Source organism: Scardinius erythrophthalmus (genome assembly GCF_964197995.2).
Source record: "Scardinius erythrophthalmus genome assembly, chromosome: 13".
Taxonomy (NCBI): domain Eukaryota; kingdom Metazoa; phylum Chordata; class Actinopteri; order Cypriniformes; family Leuciscidae; genus Scardinius; species Scardinius erythrophthalmus.
Genome location: NC_138233.1, coordinates 12,247,665 through 12,272,911, shown reverse-complemented (window position 1 = coordinate 12,272,911; position 25,247 = coordinate 12,247,665). Strand labels below are relative to the sequence as shown.

The following is a 25,247-nucleotide window of genomic DNA, read 5'->3' as shown; positions in this document are numbered from 1 at the left end:
TTTACATCTTGATTGTGTTTAAAGAAAAAAAAATTAATATAGTAATACAATTATTTATATTAATAATAATAATATTTTAATGCAAACCATTTTAATTCATCCTGCAGCCCCCTTAAAAGTTTTCTGAGGTCCCTTATTGGACCCCTGGTTGAATTAAGAAACACTTGTAAAGGAAAAAACAACAACAAAAACTTTCCCTTCAACAGTTGCTGTTGCAAGTCAATTAATTAAAAACTTCATTACAAACATATAATTTAAAAATTGTTTTATGTAGATTATATTTTATTACAATTATAAGAGAGTGACTGCACAGAATCAACTGAATTTTAAAAGAACTTGGTACAAAATGGTCAATGAAAAAATGTTCACAATACATTTCAGGGTGTCATCTTAATTCACAGATAAATTACTTCAAAACCAAGTATGAACCACTCATATATACATACCCTTTCCAAAAAATTTGAATATCATGGAAAAGTTTATTGATTTCCATAATTCCATTCAAAACGTTAAACTTCCATAGATTATAGATTCAGGGCCCACAACTTAAACGATTTCAAGTATTTAGTTGTTTATTTGTACATAATTTGGGCTTCCAGCTCATAAAACCCACGAAAACAAATGTAATATTACATGAAATCACACAGTAATTCCACAGTGATACCGTGGTCATTGAAGCAGGTTTTGGTTCTTTTGGCAGTGTGGGCAGGTGCAAATCCTGCTGGAAAATGAAGGAAGCATGAAGTGCTCTAAAAATGTCCAGGTAGACGGCTGCGTTGAGTGGACAGCACAGTGGACCGACACCAGCCGGTGACATGGCTCCCCAAACCAACACAGACTGTGGAAACTTCACACTGGACTTCAAGCATCTTGGATTGTGTGCCTCTCCATTCTTCCTCCAGACTCTGGGACCTCCAAATGAGATGCAAAATTTGCTCTCATCAGAAATGAGGACTTTGGTCCACTGTGCTTTATTAAATACAGAGTCAACGCAGCCGTCTACCAGGACATTTTCAGAGCACTTCATGCTTCCTTTATTTTCCAGCAGGATTTGCACCTGCCCACACTGCCAAAAATACCAAAACCTGGTTCAGTGACCACGGTATCACTGTGTGATTTCATGTAATATTCTAATTTTTTTAAATCCTGTTTTCATGGGTTTTATGAGCTGGAAGCGCAAATTATGTACAAATAAACAACTAAATACTTGAAATCATTTAACCCTCATGTGGTCTTCGGGTCATTTTGACCCGGAGAAGATTTTCTTTTTCCCCAAAATACTAGTTAATGTTATCGCATTGGACTGAAACTTAGTGACTCTGTTCCCAAAGGGTATAACTACTTCTCAAATGTTTTTTGAAAATTTTCTTACTTTTTTAGGGGGGGTTTTGTTACCTTGTTACACTTGTGGTCTTCCCGGGTCAAAATGACCCGCCTATAAAAAATAGCTTATAAATCACTCATTATACCATATTTTCACCAAATCTTGGATTCAATCTTTTTGTCAACTTGTTCTCGTTCAGTTAGGACTGGTTTTGTATTTTCATTTGCATGTGATTAATTGTGGGCCTCATTTATCTGAGAGTAGGCATCTCATTTTTTGAGTAAAAAAAACGTAATTTTTTAACAATTTTGGAATTTTTTTTTTTTTTTTTTTGAAAATTGGTACTGTTGATCACACTAGTCTACTTTAATGTTTCACCGGGAAGTTTGTTTTGAAAAACTTTTATTTTGTAAAAAATGGTACATAGTCACACTTGTGGTCTTCCCGGGTCAAAATGACCCGCCTATAAAAAATAGCTTATAAATCACTCATTATACCATATTTTCACCCAATCTTGGATTCAATCTTTTTGTCAACTTGTTCTCTTTCAATTAGGACTGGTTTTGTATTTCCATTTGCATCTGATTAATCGTGGGCCTCATTTATCTGAGAGTAGGCATCTCATTTTTTGAGTAAAAAAATATATATTTTTGAATAATTTTTGGAAAAATAAAATAAAATCTGAAGAAAATTGGCACTGTTGATCACACTAGTGTACTTTAATTTTTCACCAGGAATTTTGTTTTGAAAAACTTTTATTTTGTACAATATGGCACAGAGTTACACTTGTGGTGTTCCACTGGGCCATTGAGGGCCATTGTGGGCCATTGTTTCAATGGGCCATTGAAAGTGAATGGGAGAGACCAATGCAAAAAATGAATGGAACAACACAAAATAGGTATCATTTTAAAGCTTAGAATCTCAGCTTTTTAATGCACCTAATCACTTTGATCAACTCCTAACGAGAGCTGAGTTATCACTCTAAAACAGAGTGTTCCCCCGCAGGCGCCACCTAGCTGCGAAATAAATAATCATAATATTTTTCAAAACTATTACCTTGATCAACTTAAAATAGGTGTCATTTGAAAGCTTAGAGTCTGAAATTTACAATGAATGTAGCCAATTTGATAAACTCCTAAGTAGTGCTGAGTTATTTGCTGATAAATAGAAAAAAAACAAATTCATAATTTATAAACTACTTTTTTGTACTACATTCAGCAATATGTCAAATACATCATACAGCTCAGATAGTCCTGTGTCATATGTCATTTGAAAGGTCTCAATTAGTAGAATACAGCAAGCATAATTGTTTCAGGCTTTTTACTAAACTTGAGTGAGATTTTTGTAAAAGAAGCGCTTCAAGAGACCCATGTGTAAACCATACATGGATGGTACAATTTTAGACACATTTCCGCTCGTAACTTCATGAAACATGCTCCGATTGTGGAAAATCACACATCATTATTTACAGCAGATGCTTACAATTAAAATGAGTCCAAACTCAACATAATCCATCACTCAGAACTAAAGATATTCCTCATGGAGTTCTAACACAAAAAATACTACAGACACACAGACTCACATAGCCAAGCAAGGTAGCTTAGACTTGGCCTTTTTACTCGTAACTTCATGAAACATACATCGATCATGGAAAATGACACATCGTTATTTACAGCAGGAGCTCACGATTAAAAAGAGCCCAAACTCAATATATTCCATCAATAAGATCTAAAGATATTCCTCATGGCGCTCTAACACAAAAAATACCACAGACGTACCTAGCCAAGTATATACTCATGAAGCTCTCACGTTTGGTTTTTGCTCATAACTTCACGAAGCATGCACAGATCATAGAAAAATGTACATCATTATTTTCAATAGACTATCACAATTAAAAAGAGCCCAAACTCAGCATAATCCATCACTCAGATCTAAAGATATTCCTAATGGAGTTGTAACACACAAACCCCCACAGGCGCTCACAGAGCCTTGAATATAGATGTAGCCTAGCACTTATGTCGCGTTTTAACTCGTAACTCAATGAAACATGCATAAATTGTGGAAAATGGAACATCATTATTTACGTGAGATTGTTAAGATTAAAAAGAGCCCAAACTCACCATAATCCATCACATGCTCATATGTGTACATAAACAATGAACATGCTCCTGAAAATGTTTCAGTCTCTCCCATTCACTTTCAATGGCCCATTGAAACAATGGCCCTCAATGGCCCAGTGGAACACCGCAAGTGTAATTCTGTGCCATTTTGTACAAAATAAAAGTTTTTCAAAACAAAATTCCTGGTGAAAAATTAAAGTAGACTAGTGTGATCAACAGTGCCAATTTTCTTCAGATTTTATTTAATATTTCCAAAATTATTCAAAAATAATGTTTTTTTTTACTCAAAAAATGAGATGCCTACTCTCAAATAAATGAGGCCTACGGTTAATCAGATGCAAATAGAAATATAAAACCAGTCCTAATTGAAAGAGAACAAGTTGACAAAAAGATTGAATCCAAGATTGGGTGAAAGTATGGTATAATGAGTGATTTATAAGCAATTTTTAATAGGCGGGTCATTTTGACCCGGGAAGACCACAAGTGTGACAATGTGCCATTTTGTACAAAATAAAAGTTTTTCAAAACAAAATTCCTGGTGAAATATTAAAGTAGACTAGTGTGATAAACAGTGCCAATTTTCTTCAGATTTCATTTAATATTTCCAAAATTATTCAAAAATAATGTTTTTTTTACTCAAAAAATGAGATGCCTACTCTCAAATAAATGAGGCCTACGGTTAATCAGATGCAAATACAAATATAAAACCAGTCCTAATTGAAAGAGAACAAGTTGACAAAAAGATTGAATCCAAGATTGGGTGAAAATATGGTATAATGAGTGATTTATAAGCTATTTTTAATAGGCGGGTCATTTTGACCCGGGAAGACCACAAGTGTGACAATGTGCCATTTTGTACAAAATAAAAGTTTTTCAAAACAAAATTCCTGGTGAAATATTAAAGTAGACTAGTGTGATAAACAGTGCCAATTTTCTTCAGATTTCATTTAATATTTCCAAAATTAATCAAAAATAATGTTTTTTTTACTCAAAAAATGAGATCCCTACTGTCAAATAAATGAGGCCTACAATTAATTAGATGCAAATAGAAATATAAAACCAGTCCTAATTGAAAGAGAACAAGTTGACAAAAAGATTGAATCCAAGATTGGGTGAAAGTATGGTATAATGAGTGATTTATAAGCAATTTTTAATAGGCGGGTCATTTTGACCCGGGAAGACCACAAGTGTGACAATGTGCCATTTTGTACAAAATAAAAGTTTTTCAAAACAAAATTCCTGGTGAAATATTAAAGTAGACTAGTGTGATAAACAGTGCCAATTTTCTTCAGATTTCATTTAATATTTCCAAAATTATTCAAAAATAATGTTTTTTTTACTCAAAAAATGAGATCCCTACTGTCAAATAAATGAGGCCTACGATTAATTAGATTCAAATAGAAATATAAAACCAGTCCTAATTAAAAGAGAACAAGTTGACAAAAAGATTGATTCCAAGATTGGGTGAAAATATGGTATAATGAGTGATTTATAAGCTATTTTTTATAGGCGGGTCATTTTGACCCGGGAAGACCACAGGTGTTATAGGGTTTTGAACACCACATGAGGGTTAAGTTGTGGGTCCTGAATCTATAATCTATGGAAGTTTAACGTTCTGGAAAGGGTCTGTATATATATATATATATATATATATATACACACACACATATACATATATATACACACACACACACACAAATGCAATTTGCAAGGTGGAACATAGTATAAAAAAATTCAGGGAAAGAGAGTGTAACAGCCTTAAAAACACAATAATAGGTTTGTACATTTTATCCCTCACTCTTTTGACACTGGCTCAAGTTATGCACTGCTGCGGCTTTTGGGGAATTGAGTATGTGTGAGTGGATCACATGAAGCAGCACCCCAGACCGCTGTCTCTGAAGAGATTTAGCTGGGAGGGTAATACTGATTATATTGGTTCCATGGGTTTTGGTAGCTGCCATACCCTCCATACTGCTGCTGAGACACAGGGACAATATTTGTATACAAAACACATTTTAAATCACCAATGCACCAAAGTTTAATCTTTGAAAGCTCTAATTGCCTCATACTGGGTAAATGCAGTGCTTTAACAATACGACATTCATGTGCAAATTCAATTCTTTACCTGATACCAGCTGCCATAGCTTCCATATGATCCACTCATGTCTCCGCCCATCATAGAGGGAGGTGGTGTCGTCATAGGAGCATGAGGAATCGTGGGTGGAGCAGTCTGTGGAGGCACCATCAAGGAAGATCCATCATCCATTTTGCTCATCTTTTCTGGATCATCATTATCGCTTGAGGAATACAAAGAAGCACATTAAAAAGTCTTACACACAACTAAATGTTGAAAGGAGATCTCTGGGTTTGTTTTTGGAGGTCACCTATTCTCTGCTTCTCTCTTTGCATTGTGTTCCTGTAGCAGCTTCTGGTGCTCCTCATACATGCTCAACACACTGATAACATACAAGCAAAACATCTACCGTAAGTAACATTTAATAAAACCTATTAATGCAGAATCCACAAAAGAAAAAGTAGAATGTACTGAGTAAATAAAAAAGCAATATCCTGTATGTGTAGAATAAATACAGTACTGTGCAAAAGTCTAAGGTCATTAGTATTTTCACCAAAATAAATTATATATTTTGCTGCAGTTTATCAGTAGGAAAAATCAGTTTACATTTCCAAACATTCCTTTTGTCATTAATTGTAATAATCCAGTGAGATTTTTGTATGCTTTTGTAAGGAGTCTAACAAAAGCGAGTAAGCTCCTCAGAGAGATCTGATCTCACCATCATTGATTACACGTCTGTGATTACATGAAGAAAACCTGACCTAACCTACCCGTTTATCTGATATTTCCTACTGACATACTACAGCAAAATAAATAAGTAACTGGCTTAAAACCATTGGGGTGAAAATACTAATGTGCCTAAGACTTTTGCACAGTACTGTACATCACTTGTGCTGAAGCAACTTCTTAAATGGTCCGAATGAATTCTGACCTCTGTACTGTGGTCCCAAAGTCCTCAGCAAACTGCAGGCCACGCTGAGAGAAAAGGATTTTGGTCTTTGAGGAGAGAGGAGCAGCAAGCGCTTTGGCCACACACTGCTGAATCACACCTCCACTAGCCCGCAAGTCACTTGACATCTCCAGTTCCAGAAGGTTCTGGTACAATCTGCCGTTATCCTGAGGAGCCAAATGCCAGAAGATTTAAATGATTGAGCCATGTATTGTGAAATATTGGTACAAAGAATAAGCTTTGTAAGGGGTAAACCACGCTCTTCCATGTCACAGTATATATAGTCTGAAATTCACTACTGTTCAAAAGTTTAGGATCGTTAAGATTTTTTGAAAGAAGTCTCGTATGCTCATCAAGGCTGCATTTATTTGATCTAAAAATATAGTAAAAACAGTAATATTGTGTAATATTAATGCAATTTATAAGAACGGTAATCTATTTGATTATAATTGAACATATAATTGATTTATGTGATGCAAACCTGAATTTTCAGCATCATTACTCTAGTCTTCAGTGTCACATGATCCTTCAGAAATCATTCTAATCTGCTGATTTGATGCTCAAAAAACATTTCTTAATATTATCAATGTTGAAAACAGTTTTTCTGCTTAATATTTTTGTGGAAACATGATACTATTTTAATTATTGTCTGATGAATAGAAAGTTCAAAAGAACAGCATTAATTTGAAATAAAAATCTTTTGTAACATTAAATCTATTTACTTTCACTTATGATAAATGAATTGCGTCCTTGATGAATAAAAGTATTATCTTTTCCACAAAAACAAAACAAAATCTTACTAAACCCAAACTTTTGAAAAGTACTGTATGTAAAATGTCTAAAATGTCAGATGCTGGTGTTTTACCGGACTCAGCTCTATGGCTTCCTGTAGAACAGTGCGGGCCCTGGCAGGGTTCTTGCACAGCTTGTGAAGGAAGCGAGCCAGTTTGATGGAGTAGAAGGCATGGAGTGTGGGGTTGTCTTTACTCTGGTCCACCGTCTCCTTCAGGAGTGACTCTGCCACATCTAAACGCGCTGCTCTCCGCTCCAGACCTACCCTCCTCAGACGCACCGCAGCCAAACCAGGCACTGCTATCTCAAGGGATTCTAGAATACGCCGTGCCTCTGAAATATTACCTATGGGAGAGAAGAGAAGTGTAGTGACAGAATGTAAAATACAGATTATGCAGTAGCTGAAGACAAGAAATAAAAAATTTACAAATCCACATTTCAATTAAAAAGCATTAAAATGTTTTGTATTTTAAGTTAGTGTATTTTCTATGCTAAACTGACTTTCTCACCATGTTTTTCCTCAAATGAGGCCCACTGAAGGTGGATGCTGTGTTTGTATGGAAGATGGATTTCACAAGCTCTGCGGTACACATTACGCACCTCCTCCAGGCCGCGTGGTTCCAGGTAATGCACATACTGTAACGCACACGCGAATAGATTACAAAATGTAACAGAAAAGTCTTACGAATATGGAAAAATAATAATGCAGATCATTATGATATTGAATATATGAATAGGTTGTTTGATCTCCTTTCCACTTACTTTATCCCAGAATTCCTCATAGAGTGCACAAGCAATGAGACAGCGCTCAAACAGAATCAGTACTCTCTCGTGCCCAGCTACACACTCTTGTTTTGAATCTTCATGGCCTTCCACAGCCGTCCCTTCAGCGGTCATTGCCGCTGTTTCAGCTGCTGCTATCTCCCAGTCCAGATAGCTCTGCCAGGCTTTCAACTGGGCTCTATCCAGAGGCTTCACGTGGAAATAAGGCCTTTTAATCTGGAAAAAAGGGAGAGGAACAGGAAGGTGAATTGACAGAAAAACTTCATACACAGTTCAAATGTTTTTGATAGAAGTCTCATATGCTCACCAAGGCTGCATTTCTTTGATAAAAAAAGTGATATTGTGAAATATTATTACAATTCATAAAATCGTTAGTTCCACTCCTTGATGCTGATTGGTCAATAGCTTAACCCAACGATTCTGTGCATCACTGCACAACACCCATAGTAACAACCCGTATCAAGATATACATGTTTAAAGTAAATTTTAATATATTAGGCAGTATGATAATAGACAAGTGGTTTGAGAAACTATTTGAAGAGACTTCTGATAAAATGAACTGTCATACTCCAGTGCTTAAAAAAACATTGATAGATTGATAGAGAAAACTTGAGTCTTGTTGACAAAAAAAAAAAAAAAAAAATGACCATGACTAAACTTAACGAAATGCTCAGTGACTTCTACGGAACCATCAGAACATCAAAAGGTGAAAAATATGGCATAGGCAGTTTTATGTAGCGTTACATGCCGGTCTGAACAGATATCTGAATGAGTTTTTGCTGGAGTTGTGAAGACACTGAGAAGACAGGGCCGTGATAAAACGGAGCATCTCACAACTATTTATGCTAAGGATTTCAGCACCATTAAACACACCTGAAGGGATAGTAAACAAAGTGTGTTTTGACGTGCCGTACAGTAACATTTTGGACATAGAGGGAAAGAGGGTAATCGAGAACTCGTGGCAGGCTCATTTCGCATTTTAACTAACGAAAATGTTCTCAAGTATGTCACAATAGGTTTTGACGAAGAAACGTTTTGTGTCGTGCCTAACAACACCCTTCGACAAAATACAGCACGACTGCTCGCACCTTATTGCTTACTTAAAAATAACTTTTCTATTGGAATATGTTTTCAAATGTAATTTATTCAAGTGATGGAAAAGCTGAATTATCAGCATCATGAATCTTCAGTGTCACATTATCCTTCAGAAATCATTCTAATATACTGATTTGGTGCTCAAGAAACATTTCTTTCTATCTTTATTCTTTGATGTAAGAATGCAAATGTCTTGACTGTCATGTTTGATCAATTTAATGCATCCTTGCTGAATAAAAATATAAATTTCTTTGTTAACTGTAAAGCATCTTTATTATAAACTGTTCAGGGACTTACAGATTCCTCATAGTTCCATCTCTTCCTGACTTCTGCTTCATTTTGTTGGTACACTTCCTCTCTGCTGACCAACAGGAGCTCCTGCATCTTCTGCACAGCTTCTTCCTGCATAAAAACATATTAAAGATTAAAACGATAAAGTCTCACATCAATCTCACGTCAAAAGAAAACCTTCAAGTGGAGATGGAAAGTGGGTTACCGAGTCGTTGTCTGCAGGCTCGTCCTCCCCTGGCGGTCTCTCCTCTTCATCTGCAGTGATATCAGATCTCTCTTTTTTGGCTTGAATCTGGCTCTGTTTGTACTCAGACCTCACCTTACTGTACTCCTCAGGAGACAGGATATCCTGAGGCAGGTGGGAGGTTAGGTGAGTTTTCAGTCTGAGAGAAGAGACAGAAATTCAGAGAAGATCAGCCTTGTGTAACATAAGTCACCATGATTTTTATGGACTCTGAAAGCAAAATAATTTTTGTGATATTTTGGTGATCTGGATTTGTGTTTAACTGCAGGTGTTTGACAGTTTACCAATTAGGCTTTTGTTGATGCATTCAGCTGCATCTAAATATAAAGGGGGAAAGAGATCACAGAATATGAGCGTGAGAAGAAATGGTAACAAATTCTCACAAATCCATGCGTGTGTGTGTGTGTGGTATGTGGATTGTGTGCCTCAAATCTGAGGAGTTGTGCGAGGAAAAAAATTGTTAAGATAAATAACACATGGTCCACGAGCATAGCGTACTTTTCATAATGTGTGTTGTAGAGCTGTGTGGGGACCCTCAGTACGCGGTCATAGACACTGGTCATGGACTTCAGGTTGGCCTGCTCCTTCTCCCACTCGGCAAACAGATCCCACAGCCTGTCTGAATTGAAGTCCCAGCCAGCGGCTGCAACTGCCTCCTCAAACACGCTGAGGAGAGGACAAGACTTTACTTCTCATGTTATATTGTTTCTTGGGATGTTTCATTGCTGTAAAGAATAATATTTAAAGTCATTATGAAGTATTTTTATGGCATACTGCAGTGTTTATTATATAAATGACTTATCCAAGCACAGAATTGTTTTCAATTTATGTGCCCTCATAATCTTTAATCAAAAATATTAACACCTCCTACCCCTCGCAACGACATCTCATCTCTGATGATGTGGGCCCGCAAACCAATCACTCCCAAGAGATCACACCAATAGCAAACAATACCGATCCAACAATCCCCGATGGACATAATTAAGTCGTTAAGTCAAGATAAGCCATTTCTCTCAGATATACGTTACAACAGGGAATAAGAGATATTCACTATTTCCATTTTATGCTGATTTTAAGCTTTAACTAAAGGCTGGAATACACTACACATTTTCAAACAGAAGTCATCATACACTTCCTGACTTTGTGACTGGTAACAGAGAAAAACTGGGCATCATACAGTTAATAACTGAGGGCCACATACTACCAGATTTTCAAGTCATTCCAAACACAACATATTCTCTCAGAAACTAGTTGATACGAGATGAATGCCAAATAAAAAAAAAACAATGTGTGTTCTAAATAAATCTCAAAATATTAAACTACACTACATAATTTTCTATGAAATCTGTCAACTGAAATCTGCAGACTGCAGAAAAAAATCGTGGGGCAAAAAATGTGTAATGTGTTCAAGCCCTAATTCGTGCATCTTTGCTGCAAGTGCAAAGGAGAATAACTGTATCGTAAAGGTATTTAGACACTATTAAGTAGCATTAAATAAATATAAATCTCTTTTTGCTTAAGAGCACTTGCTGAAATTATTTCTGGTTAGATAGAGCTTTGACAAAGATGATGCAACTAAAGTTATTCAATAAAATCTGCTAATATATTATCACCACTTCATCTCCTGCCTCTTTCTCTTCCCCTGCATCTGTCTCTTAGTTGGCAGAGTTAGCGTGGCATCGGTGGCGATAGACTTTCAGACAAAATCTGACATTTCTGGAAGGACAAAGAGATCTAGTAACAAACAGGGTCTAACAATATTATAGAATAAAAATGGATGCTGAAACTGTATCCAGGGGGAAAAAAATGCTGCAAGGTTAAAGTTTTTTCTCATTCATACCTGCGGATGCGCCGTGTTGAATCTGGCAGGTTCATGTTGAGCGTTCCCAGCAGAAGGTTGATGTAGTGGATCCAGAGATCAACACTGAGAGGAATGGCCTTCAAACCACGTTCACACACCTGTCACAGGAACCAAATAGAGCTTTACATCTCCGCTGCAACATTATGTACAAATCATTTTTTAATATTTAAAAATTGCAGACCACTCAGAACAGTTAATATAATGAAATGACAATCATGGCAGAGGATTTTTTTTCTGTTTTGAGATTGTTTCTGTTCTTTTGTATTCTCATACAATGACTGAACTGTCAATCTATGCACGTTCTTACTTCTTCAGCCTTATCGTTGTGTCCGGCCTGTCTCTCAAGATCCACAAACTTTTTCCAGTAACCATAGCACAGTGGATACCTGACCAGAAATGCATTCAGGGCTTGACGGGAAGCTCTCATGTGGCCCTGCAATAAATAATCAAATGAAAAACATAAAACCAAATTACATTTTGGTGTCGACCCAAAAACAAAGCAATGTGATCCGTTTTCAACCCATTCACCTCTTGTTCACAATACTGCAGAAGGTCAGTCCAGCTGTTAAAATCTTGAGGATTGTCGCTGGTAAGTTTCCAAAGCCTCTCAAAGTCTGTCGGCATCTCTCCCTCCTCCTCCTCTTCTCCTTCTGCTGTGTAAGATGCCGTTGAGATGCCTGTGTCTCCTCCATCAGCACCGCTCTTCACTGACTCCTCAACATCTGGTTTAGGAAGGTCTGCAACCTCAGGCTCATAAAGCTCTGTCACTGAAACCAATGTGTTTGATTAAATACATTGCAGTGTACTTGGGTCATATCGAAGTCAACTTATGTGGCAGTAGCTAAAACTGTAACATATTATGGATTAAGCTATCTTGCTATAGGACAATTTGTTTTTGTTTTCTTTCTTACATATTTCGTTGACGTGCTTTAGAATATTAAGTACTCATTAATAATTGTTAGTCTGCAATTTAATAATCGTATTAAACTTGACATTAGTGTGTCAAACAACTCTTACAGTATCAACATACTCAAGTTCGAATCAATAAATCACTGATTAGTTAGCTCGCTAGCTATTGAAGACGTGCCCGTGTAACTGATGCATAAAAGCATTTAAGAAATTAATACGACAACCCATTCATACATGCTTACAAACTCAGTATTTTATTAAGTAACTTTTAAAGGGAAACCTGGAGGGTTTGTGAGTTCCCCGTTGTCGCTCGGGTCTCCTGTGCCTTCCGCCGCCATTATTGACCACATAACAAATGACGCATTGAATGTGCGACCCCTTACTGTCGCAGTAGATTGACGATGGTAAGGCCGCCGCTGTCTGACCTGAAATCTCATGAGAAAACATCTTAAAATTTAGTTTTACAACTGGGTGTGAGTGATATAATGATTAATATACATTAAACAAAATCGTCTGATACTGCTTATACATGACTACGAACAATATTGTAGTTTTATGAATCAACACAACACAACCCAAGCTAAATGAGCTATTTATTTAAGATTTATTGGTAATTACTTTTAAATGGAATTAGCAACCATCACATAATGCTATAATTAGGCATAACTGAACAAATAAAAATGAGAGAAAACAAACAAATGCAGTTGGGAATGTACAGTTAACCTTTATTACCATCTCATTTGAACATCCATTAATCAAAAATTTAGACATTACATTTAGTCTAACATTTCCAGAGCTTTCAGGGTCACCCTCAAAAATGGAATGAAACCAACTAAAAAAATCAGTAACACGGAGCAGTCACACAGGATGGTCAAATGGGAATGTATACAAATGCCTCTTTCATCAGAGGCCCTGCCTAAAACACCTACTTCAGTCATTTCGACAAGTTATCAATTTAAAGTGGATGACAATAAAATTAACATCAAATCATCTTCCCCATCACAGCAGAAATAATTATAAATGCCTGACTGTTTCATTCTGCTTTGCTGGCTCAAAGTGAAAATCACCCTACCCACATATACCCAACATATTCAAGTGCTCTACATAACAAAAATGGCAAAAAAAGAAGCAGTAAGACAAAATAAACTCACAGATTCAGTCAGTGGGTTATTCCCCTGTTGAAGAATCCAAACCCAAGAGCCCCCGTCAAATTAACAAGGCCATAGAGCTTAATAGTAGTCTCTAAAACCCCTGATGTACAAATGTGATCATAGTTAAACAATTTTCTAGAGCTTTTTTGTTTTTAAAATGATAAGAAAAACAGCAAAGATTTGTGAACCTGATGTGTCATCTTCCTTGAAAAGGAACAAATCTGTTAAAACAGATTAACTTCCAGTTTATAAACAATTAACGGCCTGATTTGCAGCCCTGAAATTATTTAAATCCACTGCATGAATCAGTTAATCTGACTTTATCACTACTTTTTTACCATGTGAAATTAAAAACAAAGCTTTTGACTTGTGAATGACATTACATTTAAAATGGAAAGCATTTACTATCTGACCCTGCCATTTCTTTTTAGCACAAATATCTCTGACCCGCTGCACCAGTTCGCTTCTAAATTGTCATGATGATTTTGTAAGTGCTTAATGTGTTTATGAATTAAAAGTGAATTTTTCAAAAATTTTTTTGGCTGATTTTTTTTTTTTTTTTTTAATTGTCATCTGGCTACTGCAGCAGCAGGGTCCAGTCGTTTCCGGCGTTCATCCCAGGTTTACGAAGGGTTAGCACTGACATAGAGGCATCAAACTCAAAATCCACAGGGGTTTCTTTACCTGTTTGAGAGAGTGTGGGAAGCTTACAATGCCATATCTCAAATATTGAGGTAATTTCCATCAGAAACTACAGTATTAAATTAGTTTCTGATACTACAATATTGAGCAGACCTGAATAAATATCTTACCATCCATTTTAAGAAGAACCTTTTTGGGCTTGCTGGCACCCAAAATGAGAACTTTTTCAATCCATGATGAAGTTGAGAACTTACAGTCTGGGCACAGGTTGCTGAGATTATAAAAAAAATAAAATTAGTTAAAACTTTCTGCAGTAAGTTATACAGCAATGTATCCAAAAAAGTTTGGACAATGACAGATTAACATAAATACCTGGAGGTGAGAGCATTTTTGGCAAAGGTGAGTCTCCGGTGAATTAATTCGGTCTTTGTTTCATAGTTAAAACTATGGCCATCATCAATGTAGAGCTCACCTTCTGCAAATTTCTAAAGAGAGAGAGAGCGAGAAAAAAAGAAGTTAAATTAATCCGACAAATGGATTTTATTCTGTTACACAATTTGTTTAATTAATCAACAGAGAGAACTAGCTCTTTACCTTAGGGCTAAGGGCCACATACAAGGTGTATGGGTCATTTTCCATGCAAGCAGATGACCTTCGAACTCTGTCCTTCCGAGGGATGATAGAACCACCACGCTGGAACACTGGGATCTAAAACAGAAAAGAAAAGGAATTATAGTTTATATAAAACTCAAATAAACATTCTTTTTTTTTTAACAAGGAAAGCCTCTTACAGAGCTAAGAGTGACCGGGATGTAAAGATTCTGCACGCCATTGTGTTTTTGAAAGGTGTGGACATCATACCAAACCTGGATATGGACAAGAAAAACAAGAAGCATTAACATGGTGAAAGTATGATGCAAGTAAGCAAACTAGAGTTAATCTCATATAACATAAGTTTTTATATCAATTTCCATTCATTCTAACATTAAAGCTCTCATTGATGAGCACAGTTTTGACCTAGACACATTGATGGATTTGTCACTTTTTATGTAAAAACAAACAAATAAGCTCTAGTTTATGTCACTAGGCAATGACCTATGACAAGTTGGTGGCAGATTACTAAGACATTTTGTTGCACAAAATTTACATAATCGCCCAGACTGCAATACTCATCAATATTTTTGATATCATTCAGTCTTTAAGTCAACAGTATTACCTCTTCGGCTCCAGGAAGATAAGCAGTGACTCCACGAGAGCCTTCCTCTGTGACTGGGTGAACCAACAAATCCCTTCCTAAACAAAAAATAGAAACAGACTTCATCAAATACACCTTTATAAATTATAGACTAACTCATATTAGACTTTAACTAAAAACAATCTCACCAATTAGGTATTCGTCATCAATGGTGAAAGTTGCTGTATCCTTTGGATAATCAACCCAAAGAGGTCTGAGGCATGACAGAAAAGAAAGAGCACCAACGTAAAATGGAGCAGTACTTTTGACTACACAAACAATCCAGTCTACTTGAAATAATGAACAATATTCTAAACAAGCATTCACAGGGACTGCACTCACCTCATGACTGGCATTCCAGTTTGGTGCGCATGGTAGAACAGCTGGTACCAGTATGGCAGAAGAGCGTAACGCTGGCGGATTACCTCACGAACGAGTGCCGTGTTCTCTGGACCAAACAGCCAGGGTTCCCTGCGTGTGGTGTCTAGATGGGCATGAGCACGGAAGAACGGCTGATATGCACCCGCTTGGTACCAGCGAACCAGAAGCTCAGTGCTGGGATTCTTAAAAAAGCCACCTACATCAGCTGTGTGCAAGAAGAGAGATCAATTATTAGCATGATTACAAAATGCAGAAAGATAAAGTTACACACATGTACTTTGCATTATACATGGAATCTGTCTGCAAACTGTAGAATGGAAACCACTCTCAATCGAAATATACACATACACCCGCTAATTATGTGTTTGTTATTAAATATTTTGCCTGATTTGATTGTGCTTTCAGCTATTAGTGAAACTCTAATACTTATTTTAGCATGTTAAAATCCATTTCTCCCCAAACTCAGCACAGAAAATGAAATTTCATTTGGGCCTAGTTATCATCACCACTACAAAGTTAATTACTGACCTCCACAAAACGAGATGCCCACAAGCCCAAGACTGAGACACATGGGAATAGAAATCTTCAGATGGTCCCACTCAGCTGCATTATCGCCAGTCCAGACAGCACCTGATGAAAATACACAAACCTAAATGTCTCTTGCACACATCATGTACAATAAAATGATGATGGCGTTTCAGGCTTTAAGTTTAGTGTGCACAAACAACCACATGAATTCACCATATCTCTGAGAGCCGGCAAAAAAGGCTCTGGTCAGCACAAAAGGCCTTTCAACTCCACCAGATCGTTGAACTTGACCTTCGGCAGTGGCCCTTTGCTGCAAAATAAAGAGGAAATTAAGGAGAAGAAGAAAATAAGTATTTATTTTTGAAGAACATTTAGTGCAGGTGGTAGAGTATAAAATAATTGTAACTTTATTTATGTTTCTCCTTATATTAGAAGTTATAATTTATTATAAGCTACAAAATACTCTACATGTTGGTTCTCATACATCTTGCAGAGATCCTCACCACATAAAGTCCATAGATATTGTGTATGTCTCTGTGCTCCCAGTTTCCATGTAGCGCATCTTTGTGCATAGTGACCTCTGGGCCATTGAACACGGACGGTTCGTTCATGTCATTCCAAGTAAAGAGGTTCTCCATTGAGCCCTGAAAAGCAACATGTAGAGTTGTGATAATGCGATTTGTTTTTGTTGTTTTCACTTTTAACTTCGTGTCCTAACCAGATGTGAGGCAACAACTTCCAATGAATAAGAAATTTGTCTCTTCACGCTGAGTGCAAAACTGCACAAAACCACTAGGAAGATAATATACTATATTAATGTATAATTATTAGGAATGAGAGAAATTAGACCGTTGAGATTTCACAGTGAGAAAGACCACCTAACGGAAACCAGTGATTGATGCCCTTCACAGTTTGGTGAACAGCCTTGATATAAAGACGTCTATATGCAAAATCTGTTTGTGTATTCCGTTTTGAACTTTTTTTTGCGTTCTGATTTTGTGAGCATAAGTATTTCACACTCTCCTTGAACAGAAAAAAATGTAGAGGGGAAATGGAGCATAAGACTAAAGCATCACCACATCCTGTCAGGGTGAGATGAGGGGAGAAACAGGTAGAGCTACAACATCTGCTTGAATAATTTTTCTGCAACCATTAGAACATTAGAATAAGGAAATGTTATGATTTAACAGTTTCAGATCCTTTTTTTTTTTAAATCAGGGATTTTACTTTTGAGATTGACACAACAGAAAAGTCTCACCTCATACTGATCATAGGAGAACATGCTGGCCCACCAGGCCCGCATTTCTGGATTTGTAAAGTCTGGGTAACCAGAGTTTCCTGTGATAAGACCATTCCAAAGCAATGAGAGATGCATTTCAACTACAATAAATCTTATATTAAGCATCTTATCACAAATACCACATTTGTTTTAAAGTCATAGTGAAATTACTTAAACTACCATTTAAGAGTTTGGGGTCAGTAAGATTTTCTTTTTAAAGAAATAAATACCTTTATTCAGCAAGGATGCATTAAATTGATCAAAGGTGACAGTAATGCTGCTGAAAATCAGCTTTGCCATCACAAGAATAAATTACTTTTTCAAATATATTAAAATAGAAATACAGTTTTCTTAAATTGCTATAGTTCACAATATTACTGTTTTTATTGTATTTTTGATCAGATAAATAAAGCCTTGGTAAGCATAAGACACTTCATTCAAAAACAAAAATATAACTTTTTTCCAAGTACTATAAGGACATTATATTTAAAAACAAACTTCTCACCTGGCCAGCACCAGCCTTCATAATTTCCACCATCTTTGTTCTTAGTGTAGAAGTCCTTAGAAGTAATCTCGTTGTGGATCTTGTAGCCACTATCAACCTTGATGTGAGGATCTACAATAGCCACCATCTAAAACAAAATTGTCATCACAAAATCTTTCAATCAGACTCTTCTTCACACTTATGAATGTTTAGAAGAAAATCATACCATACTACAGTTATACAAACAACTGTGGCGTGGCTGACCTTGCGTCTCTTGTCCATTAGGCCCTGAAGCATCTCTTTAGGCTGAGAGAACTTGTGTGGATCCCAGGTGAAGTAGCGCTTGCCATCGGCATGCTCGATGTCAAGCCATATGAAGTCATAAGGGATGTCATATTGGTCAAAGCCTTGGTCCACTGACTTCACATCCTCCTGGTCGTTATAGTTCCAGCGACACTGGTGATAGCCCAGACTGGCCAGAGGAGGGAAGGACTGGGTGCCTAGATATGCCAAACACACACAATATACTTGATTCAGGTCTGTACAGGGTTTTGTGAATGGTTTGGTTGGTGTAGTTTAGAGCTCATAGCTGGCATTTACCTGTGAGAGAGGCGTACTGTGAGAAGACATCTGATGGTTTGGGCCCAAGCATGATGAAGACATCAATGATACCACTCTCAGAGAACCAACGGATGTCCGTCTGAGGAGTCTCACTGGAGCCTTGAACAAAGTCTAGCATCTTACCAAAGACAGTCTGAAAGGAATGACAAAATTAACCATTGAAGAGTTTTAAATACACTATAATAAGAGACAACATAGAAAGCCCTAGTAACCTCTTACCTTTCCTGCTGTATTAGAACTGATGTCAACCCAGGTCTCGGCTGCATTAAGCCAGAAAATACCCATGGTTCTCTGCGTGTTATGGGCTAGCATGACAGGTACAGATCCATACAAGGCCATAGGGTTATAGAGCTCATACTGAAACACATCTAGGTTATACAGTCTGTATGGTTCGCCACCACTAGAAAAAGAAAAGGGGAAAAAAAAACCCATTGTGTTTACCGTTTTATATGAGGTATATTTTGATTGTGTACTAAGACATCTACTCACTCTGTAGTTTTGAGTTTTAGGTTGTCAGCATGCTCTGGAATACCGTATACATGTTCTACACCGGGCAAGGAGAAGTCTAAACTTATTGATGTGGGGCCTAAGGAAATATTTTAAACAAAATCAACACAGATGATAATCATTAATATGTAGTTTTATCAGAGATAAAAATGTTCAAGTGAACTTTTAAATATAATTATAAACATTTGATTACTGTGTGAGAGTAATCAATCAAGTAATCAAAATGTAAGGCCATCTCTATTAGCTCTATATGCTCCAATATGTTATAATGTACTCCAAAAAGTTAACTACACACCATTCAAAAGTTTGGGGTCAGTAAGATTTTTTTTAAAGAAATTAATTATTTTATTCTGCAAGGATGCATTAAATGGACAGTGAATACATTTATGTTGTTATATTTTAAATAAGTACTGCTATTTTGAACTTTTTATTCATCAAATAGTCCTGAAAAAAAGATCCCAGTTTGCACAAAAATATTAAGCAGCACAAATGTTTTCAACATTAACAATAATAAGAAATGTTTTGTAAGCAACAAATAGAATGCATATTAGAATGAAATTCAGCTTTCAGAATGAATAAATAACTCTCAATATTACTATATTAACTGAATTTATCATCAAATAAATGCAGCCTTAGTGAGCATAAGAGACTTGTTACTGACCCCAAACTTTTACATGATAGTGTGCACTTTTAAAATTTGCATTTTCTCTTCTGGGAAATCAGACCAAAATATTGATGACTCATATAAACTAAAGTAAATTGGCTGCTTTAAAAAAAAAAGGAATAAACCCTTTGAGATGTTTCACCAAAACTTGGGAAACACTTAAAGGTCCCATGACATGCTACTTTTTGTAGGCTTTAATATAAGCCTTAGTGGTCCCTAGTACTGTATCTGAAATCTCTTTTCAAAAATTCAGCCTCGGTGCAGAATTATAGCCACTACAAGCCAGTCCCAGAATGAGCTTCCTTCCAACAGGCCGTTTCGGTGTCTGTAGCTTTAAATACTAATGAGGAGGAGAAAGGCATCGTAAGGTGGAGGGTGGGTGTGGCCTTGACCATCTTGCGCAACGGTACCGAGGCGTGCATGTTTACGTTGGATATAGCAATGGCATGAGGACACGCAGTCGTTCAAGCATTTCAGTTTGACATTCTCTGGTTTGACCCAGAATCTGATCCGGATGGAAAAGCAACAACTCAGCGGTTCCAGCAGGACGTTTCCGAATGGTTAGTTTAAAATATTATGTCTGGATACGGTACTTTATTCGGATGGTTTACAGTTATTATCATGTAGCTAACGCTAACCTACTGTTGCCTTTTCATGAGAGATCTGTAACATCTGTAATTTATCTTATTACAATTACATCATCAAGCTCTGCAATCTTGAAATGCGGATATCGCGCGCGCCGTATAACCAACAGGAAAACGGTTATCCAAATAAGAAGTGTACAACACTCGCGTTTCAGTGTGTGTATTCACACACATAAACTGCATAGCTGCATAGCTAATGTGACAGCCACATTCTACGTGTAACAGTCTAGGCAACCATAAACAGTAAAGCAACACACTTATATATCATTAGTTGACTGACTTGTCCGAGGTGTGTAGCTGAGCCAAAGAGAGTGATCCAGACTTTAGTTTCAGACGTTTGTAACTTTACATCCAATTATTGAGCAATTGTTATGCTTCGCTCGCTCAAAAGCCATGATATCTCTCGTGGACAAACTAAAATCGCGCGCACGCGTTCCTACTTCCTTCCTAGCTCATTTTCTCATGGGCGGAAAATATTCTCTGGGCGGGCAAAGCAGAGACAGGGGAGGTAACATTCCTCCTTATAACGTCACAAGGAGGAGATTCAAGATCAGCGCGATTGAGCGTCCATTTTCTCAAAGGCAGAGAAAGACAGCAAAAGCTCGATTTACACCGATTGAAATTTCTAGAAACTTGGGGACCATATACAGGCTAGGGGAACTCATATTAATGTTAAAAAACCTCAGAAAGTGAAAATTTCATGTCATGGGACCTTTAAATACTGATAAGAAAACTGCATTAGTCAAGCAGTTTCATGGGTCTTTTAACTGACATAGAAACATACCATTTGGTTTGGTATCTGTATGAGATTTAAATGTCTCTTCCCACAGACCATCTTCCTCTTTATCACTCTCTCCATCTTCATCCTATTGTGTGGGAAAATATGACAAAAAAAAAATGTAACAAAAAAGAACCTGTTTTCAGTTCTCAAATGCATAAAGTTGCAATGTGATGTTCATCAAGTAATACTTCTTTAGCTACTGTGGCACTTTCACACACGTCAGTGTTGCATAACGGCTACATTTAGCTGCTAAACCAGATCAGGTGCAGAAACCGGACGTGTTGGTTTTAACTGAAGACGTGGAAAGATAACACGGAATCAGTTACCTGGGCACACCCACAAACGCACGCATAGAGTTACTGACCTTCTCGCCTTCATCTTGCTGTTGATCTCCATCGGCACTCTCTTTAACCTCAGCACCATCTGGTTGTGCTTGCCTTTGATAAAAACACCCACATACACACAAAAGAGAGATTAATAGTCAGGCTTGGGTACATGATTTAGATCCATTAACAAAATCTAATTTGCTCTGCAGCAAACTTTCCTATATTTTCTGAATCCTGAAAAGTTTCCAGAAAATATTAAGCAGCACAACTGTTTTCAACAATGATAATAATTGAAAATGATTCTTAAACAGTAAATCAGCATATTAGAATGATTTCTGATGGATCATGTGACACTAAAGACTGGAGTAAATTCAGATTTGGCATCACAGTAATAAATTACATTTTAAAATATGTAAAAAAAATAATAATAAAAAAAGATAGGGAAAAAATATTAAATTGTAATTATATTTTACAATATTATTATTTTCAGTAATACTGTGTTTTTGATCAAATTAATGTAGCCTTGGTGATCATAATATACTTATGCTCAAAAACCTCACCAACCCAAAACTTTTGATCGGTAATGTACATGTATGCTTCCAAATAGGAGAGAAAAACTCAATACTCACGTGTCCTTGCGAAGTCGCAGGTGCTCAAAGGCCAGCAGGCCACGAGAGTTGAGGGATAGCAGCACCTCTGGCCCCTCCATGATGTCCAGCCTAAATGGACGGGCACTAACAATCAACCTCTGGCTCTCTGCTCCCAGAGACAACACAACGCCATTTTCATCCTTAGACAAAAATGAGAGGCTGAGGAAAGAGATACAGAGAGAGAGAAAAATGAGGTAGTAAAAGGAAAGGAGCGGAGACGAGCCGAGGTTACTCCGAGGAACACAATAAATCATGCATGTGTTTTGACTGTTCTCTGAATTTCATTGTGCACTCACGGCTCAGTAGGGGGCTCTGCTATGAGCACGTCTGGCACCTCAAAGCGAGGCTTCAGAGGTTTCAACTCATTTATCTTCACCCGGGTCATATTCCCCTGCAGTCTGTAGAGCTCCAATAGCAAATGCACCTGCAAACAGCAAGAGAGCAGACCAAATCTTGACTTTTGTAACAAAATATTGTAACAAGAGGGGCACACTAAAGTCTTCTATGGTTTGACCATAAAATAAAAAACGACCCTGAGTGAATAAACCACTTAATATCAATAAGCTCTTTTAATAAAATAAAACACCACAAAATTCCTGTTTTGAAAGGTATCTCTTAAAGGAGAACATGAAACAAACCTTGTTGTTGTCATTGATAAGCTGGAGGGTCAGTCGGGAGTCACTGAGCTCCAAAGTGTCCAGAAGAGCACGGTATGGGGATTGACCCGGTTTGAGCGCACGTTGACGTCTATGGACAATCAGATACAAAAAATCTATGTATATGTAGAGTCTTTGCAGATGCAAGTAAAGCACTCTCTAAACTACCACAGCAGAGTACAGGGTGAATAACTTTAATTTTAAGTATGTCGGAATACTACAATAATGAGTATTTGTGATCCTTGACAGAATTTTTCAAATGCAATGCTAGTTATACACTGTAGAGCAGTGGTTCTCAACTCCAGTCCTCGGGACCCACTGCTCTGCACATTTTGTATGTCTCCCTTATTTAACGCACCTAAACCAGATCATCAGCTCGTTAGGAGAGACTCCATGATCTGATTTGAGTGTGTCAGATAAGAGAGACATACAAAATGTCCAGAGCAGTGGGTCCCGAGGACTGGAGTTGAGAACCACTGCTGTAGAGGTCATCTATCTATACAGTACTGGATTACAGTGTAACTGACATACTTGCAGAAGGCACTCTGATCGCAGGTTTTAAAGTTTCCCCGATCCACAGCAAAGGCGCTGCTGAACAACAGACACACACAGACCACAGACAGCAGCCCCATCCTTTAAAAAAAAAAGAGGAGAGAATTTAATTTAGAGTAGGTTACTGCTATGGATCAGGTTTGAGTAATGAATGAGCAGGGTGGAGTAACAATAAAAGAGTCAGTGCTATGTTCCCTTCCTTTTTTGCCACCCTTGAGGATCATTTCCTTGTCTGTAATTAGACAGATGACCAGGGTGTAAAACTGTGGCTGGTAATTTTGCTTTATGCAAATGACAATCGACCTCCTCTAACAAACCCCAGACAATCTCAAGTTTGTGCCACAGATCAGTTACTTAAAATGGCACCAAGAATAAAAAGGCACTATGGATTCACTTCATGATGACATTTGTGCAATTTGAATTTTGGCCCTTTTAGTACTGGGGTATCATCAGTCAGTGAAGCATCAGAGATAAACTATGTGCAAACTTTTCTATTTGAGTGTGTACTCAGGCAACAATCTCATTCATTTTCTGAATGCCATTTTTTTTTTTTTTAAGAAAAAGCTGTTCCCAATAAAAAAATAGATCAAAGTCCACTTACAGAACCTGGCAGAGTGCAGAAAATGTGACGGGGAAAAAGGATAACAGCTGTCATGATCTAACATCTTTTGTATAGTTACATAATTTCATACATTTCAAAAAATGTTACTAAATGTAGTAAAAATGTAAACGAAATACTCAAATCGCTCCCTAAATCTTAACCCTTTTTAATAAAAATCAATAAATAAATGACGGGTCGGTTTTAGACTCAACTAGAGCTGGATATAATAATCTGCAAACTATTTGGATTTTATCTAGCATTGTATTTACACAGATCAAACCATTATCTCGACCCCCCTATTGCATTTATCTAATAAAAAAAATCAACGCCAGGATGAGATGTAAAGAATCAATGCAATAAGATATCCGTATGGACTAAATTACATCAACCCTAAAGGTGTACAACATAAAGATATCAATGTCCTATAATAAATTAAAACATGACTCGTCATAATGCCAGCGATAGCTCAGCCACGCATTCACATCTACTTTTCGCTTCCTCGTGAACACCTGCAGCAGATTTACAGCCCAGCGCCCACACGAACTGCTCAACGATTAGCTTGAAATGAAGACAGATAGAAGTCAAAAAAGGCATAAAGACGAACAGATATGATAGCCAAAAGTCTTTGTTTTACCTTTCAATGGAGATAACCGCCATCTTGGACTGACACACAGCGTTAAGCCCAGCCTCCCGGAGGTTGGTTAGTTAAGCGTGTTTGCAAGAACACTATTGGGTGACAACCGAGTCCCTTTAGACCCCTCTTACCATGGAAACGAATCCATCTGATATGTATGCTTGTGTGCACCAGATAATTGTGTGATGAAACTACATATTACTGTTAGGCATTCACAATTGCAGTTCTCTATTTCATCATGTCAATTTCTATTTGTTATGTACTAACTAGCCAGTTTCTGATGATTAAGACAAGACCTACATTTACAGCACAAAACCTGTATGCCACTGGTTAAAGGGATACTTCACCCAAAAGTGATAATTCTGTCATTAATTAGTCACCCTCTTCATGTCCTTCCAAACCTGTAGACTTTCGTTCATCTTTGGAACACAAATGAAGATCTTTTTGATGAAATCTGAGAGCTTTCTGTC

General features: G+C 37.1%; 2 protein-coding genes across 5 annotated transcripts; both read right to left on the bottom strand.

Moving 5' to 3' along the window:
- Positions 1-5,349: 5,349 nt before the first annotated feature.
- LOC308701295 (pre-mRNA-processing factor 39) lies at positions 5,350-12,157 on the bottom strand (the record flags this gene model as incomplete). The annotated part of the gene is made up of 13 exons (XM_081383494.1): positions 5,350-5,421; positions 5,570-5,741; positions 5,829-5,900; positions 6,450-6,634; positions 7,333-7,604; positions 7,769-7,895; positions 8,022-8,258; positions 9,435-9,539; positions 9,634-9,811; positions 10,171-10,338; positions 11,513-11,631; positions 11,841-11,966; positions 12,062-12,157. 13 exons carry the CDS (start codon positions 12,155-12,157, stop codon positions 5,350-5,352), a joined length of 1,929 nt encoding a protein of 642 aa, XP_081239620.1.
- Positions 9,675-24,927, bottom strand: ganabb (glucosidase II alpha subunit b). 4 transcript variants are annotated; one of them, XR_014031376.1, is made up of 30 exons: positions 24,778-24,820; positions 23,522-23,623; positions 22,973-23,081; positions 22,631-22,758; positions 22,314-22,493; positions 21,723-21,795; positions 21,362-21,443; positions 19,252-19,348; positions 18,982-19,162; positions 18,742-18,895; positions 18,406-18,641; positions 18,163-18,289; positions 17,637-17,716; positions 16,882-17,022; positions 16,592-16,688; positions 16,379-16,480; positions 15,812-16,055; positions 15,619-15,683; positions 15,452-15,528; positions 15,027-15,101; positions 14,830-14,943; positions 14,608-14,720; positions 14,406-14,506; positions 12,723-12,867; positions 12,062-12,300; positions 11,841-11,966; positions 11,513-11,631; positions 10,171-10,338; positions 9,957-9,989; positions 9,675-9,811 (listed from the first exon to the last, which is right to left on the bottom strand). XR_014031376.1 is itself a non-coding variant. In XM_081382896.1 (24 exons), the coding sequence occupies exons 1-24, from the start codon at positions 24,798-24,800 to the stop codon at positions 14,171-14,173; spliced, it is 2,808 nt and encodes a 935-aa protein (XP_081239022.1). In that variant the 5' UTR covers positions 24,801-24,927; the 3' UTR covers positions 13,144-14,170. The 4 variants fall into 4 exon arrangements, 2 of the variants coding, with proteins under 2 accessions (XP_081239022.1, XP_081239023.1); XR_014031377.1 differs by lacking the exon at positions 24,778-24,820 and adding an exon at positions 24,632-24,687; XM_081382896.1 differs by lacking the exons at positions 9,675-9,811; positions 9,957-9,989; positions 10,171-10,338; ... (2 more) ...; positions 12,062-12,300; positions 12,723-12,867 and adding an exon at positions 13,144-14,277 and having other exon boundaries at positions 24,778-24,927.
- Positions 24,928-25,247: the final 320 nt, after the last annotated feature.

Bases quoted from the DNA above. Each gene is read 5' to 3' on its own strand.
- ganabb (XM_081382896.1), bottom strand. From the start codon at position 24,800: ATGGCGGTTATCTCCATTGAAAG. The intron at 21,444-21,722 runs GTCAGTAACTCT...CCCACACAATAG, and splicing joins AGCAAGATGAAGGCGAGAAG to GATGAAGATGGAGAGAGTGA. The intron at 17,023-17,636 runs GTGAGACTTTTC...GTTGCTTTTCAG, and splicing joins TCTCCTATGATCAGTATGAG to GGCTCAATGGAGAACCTCTT.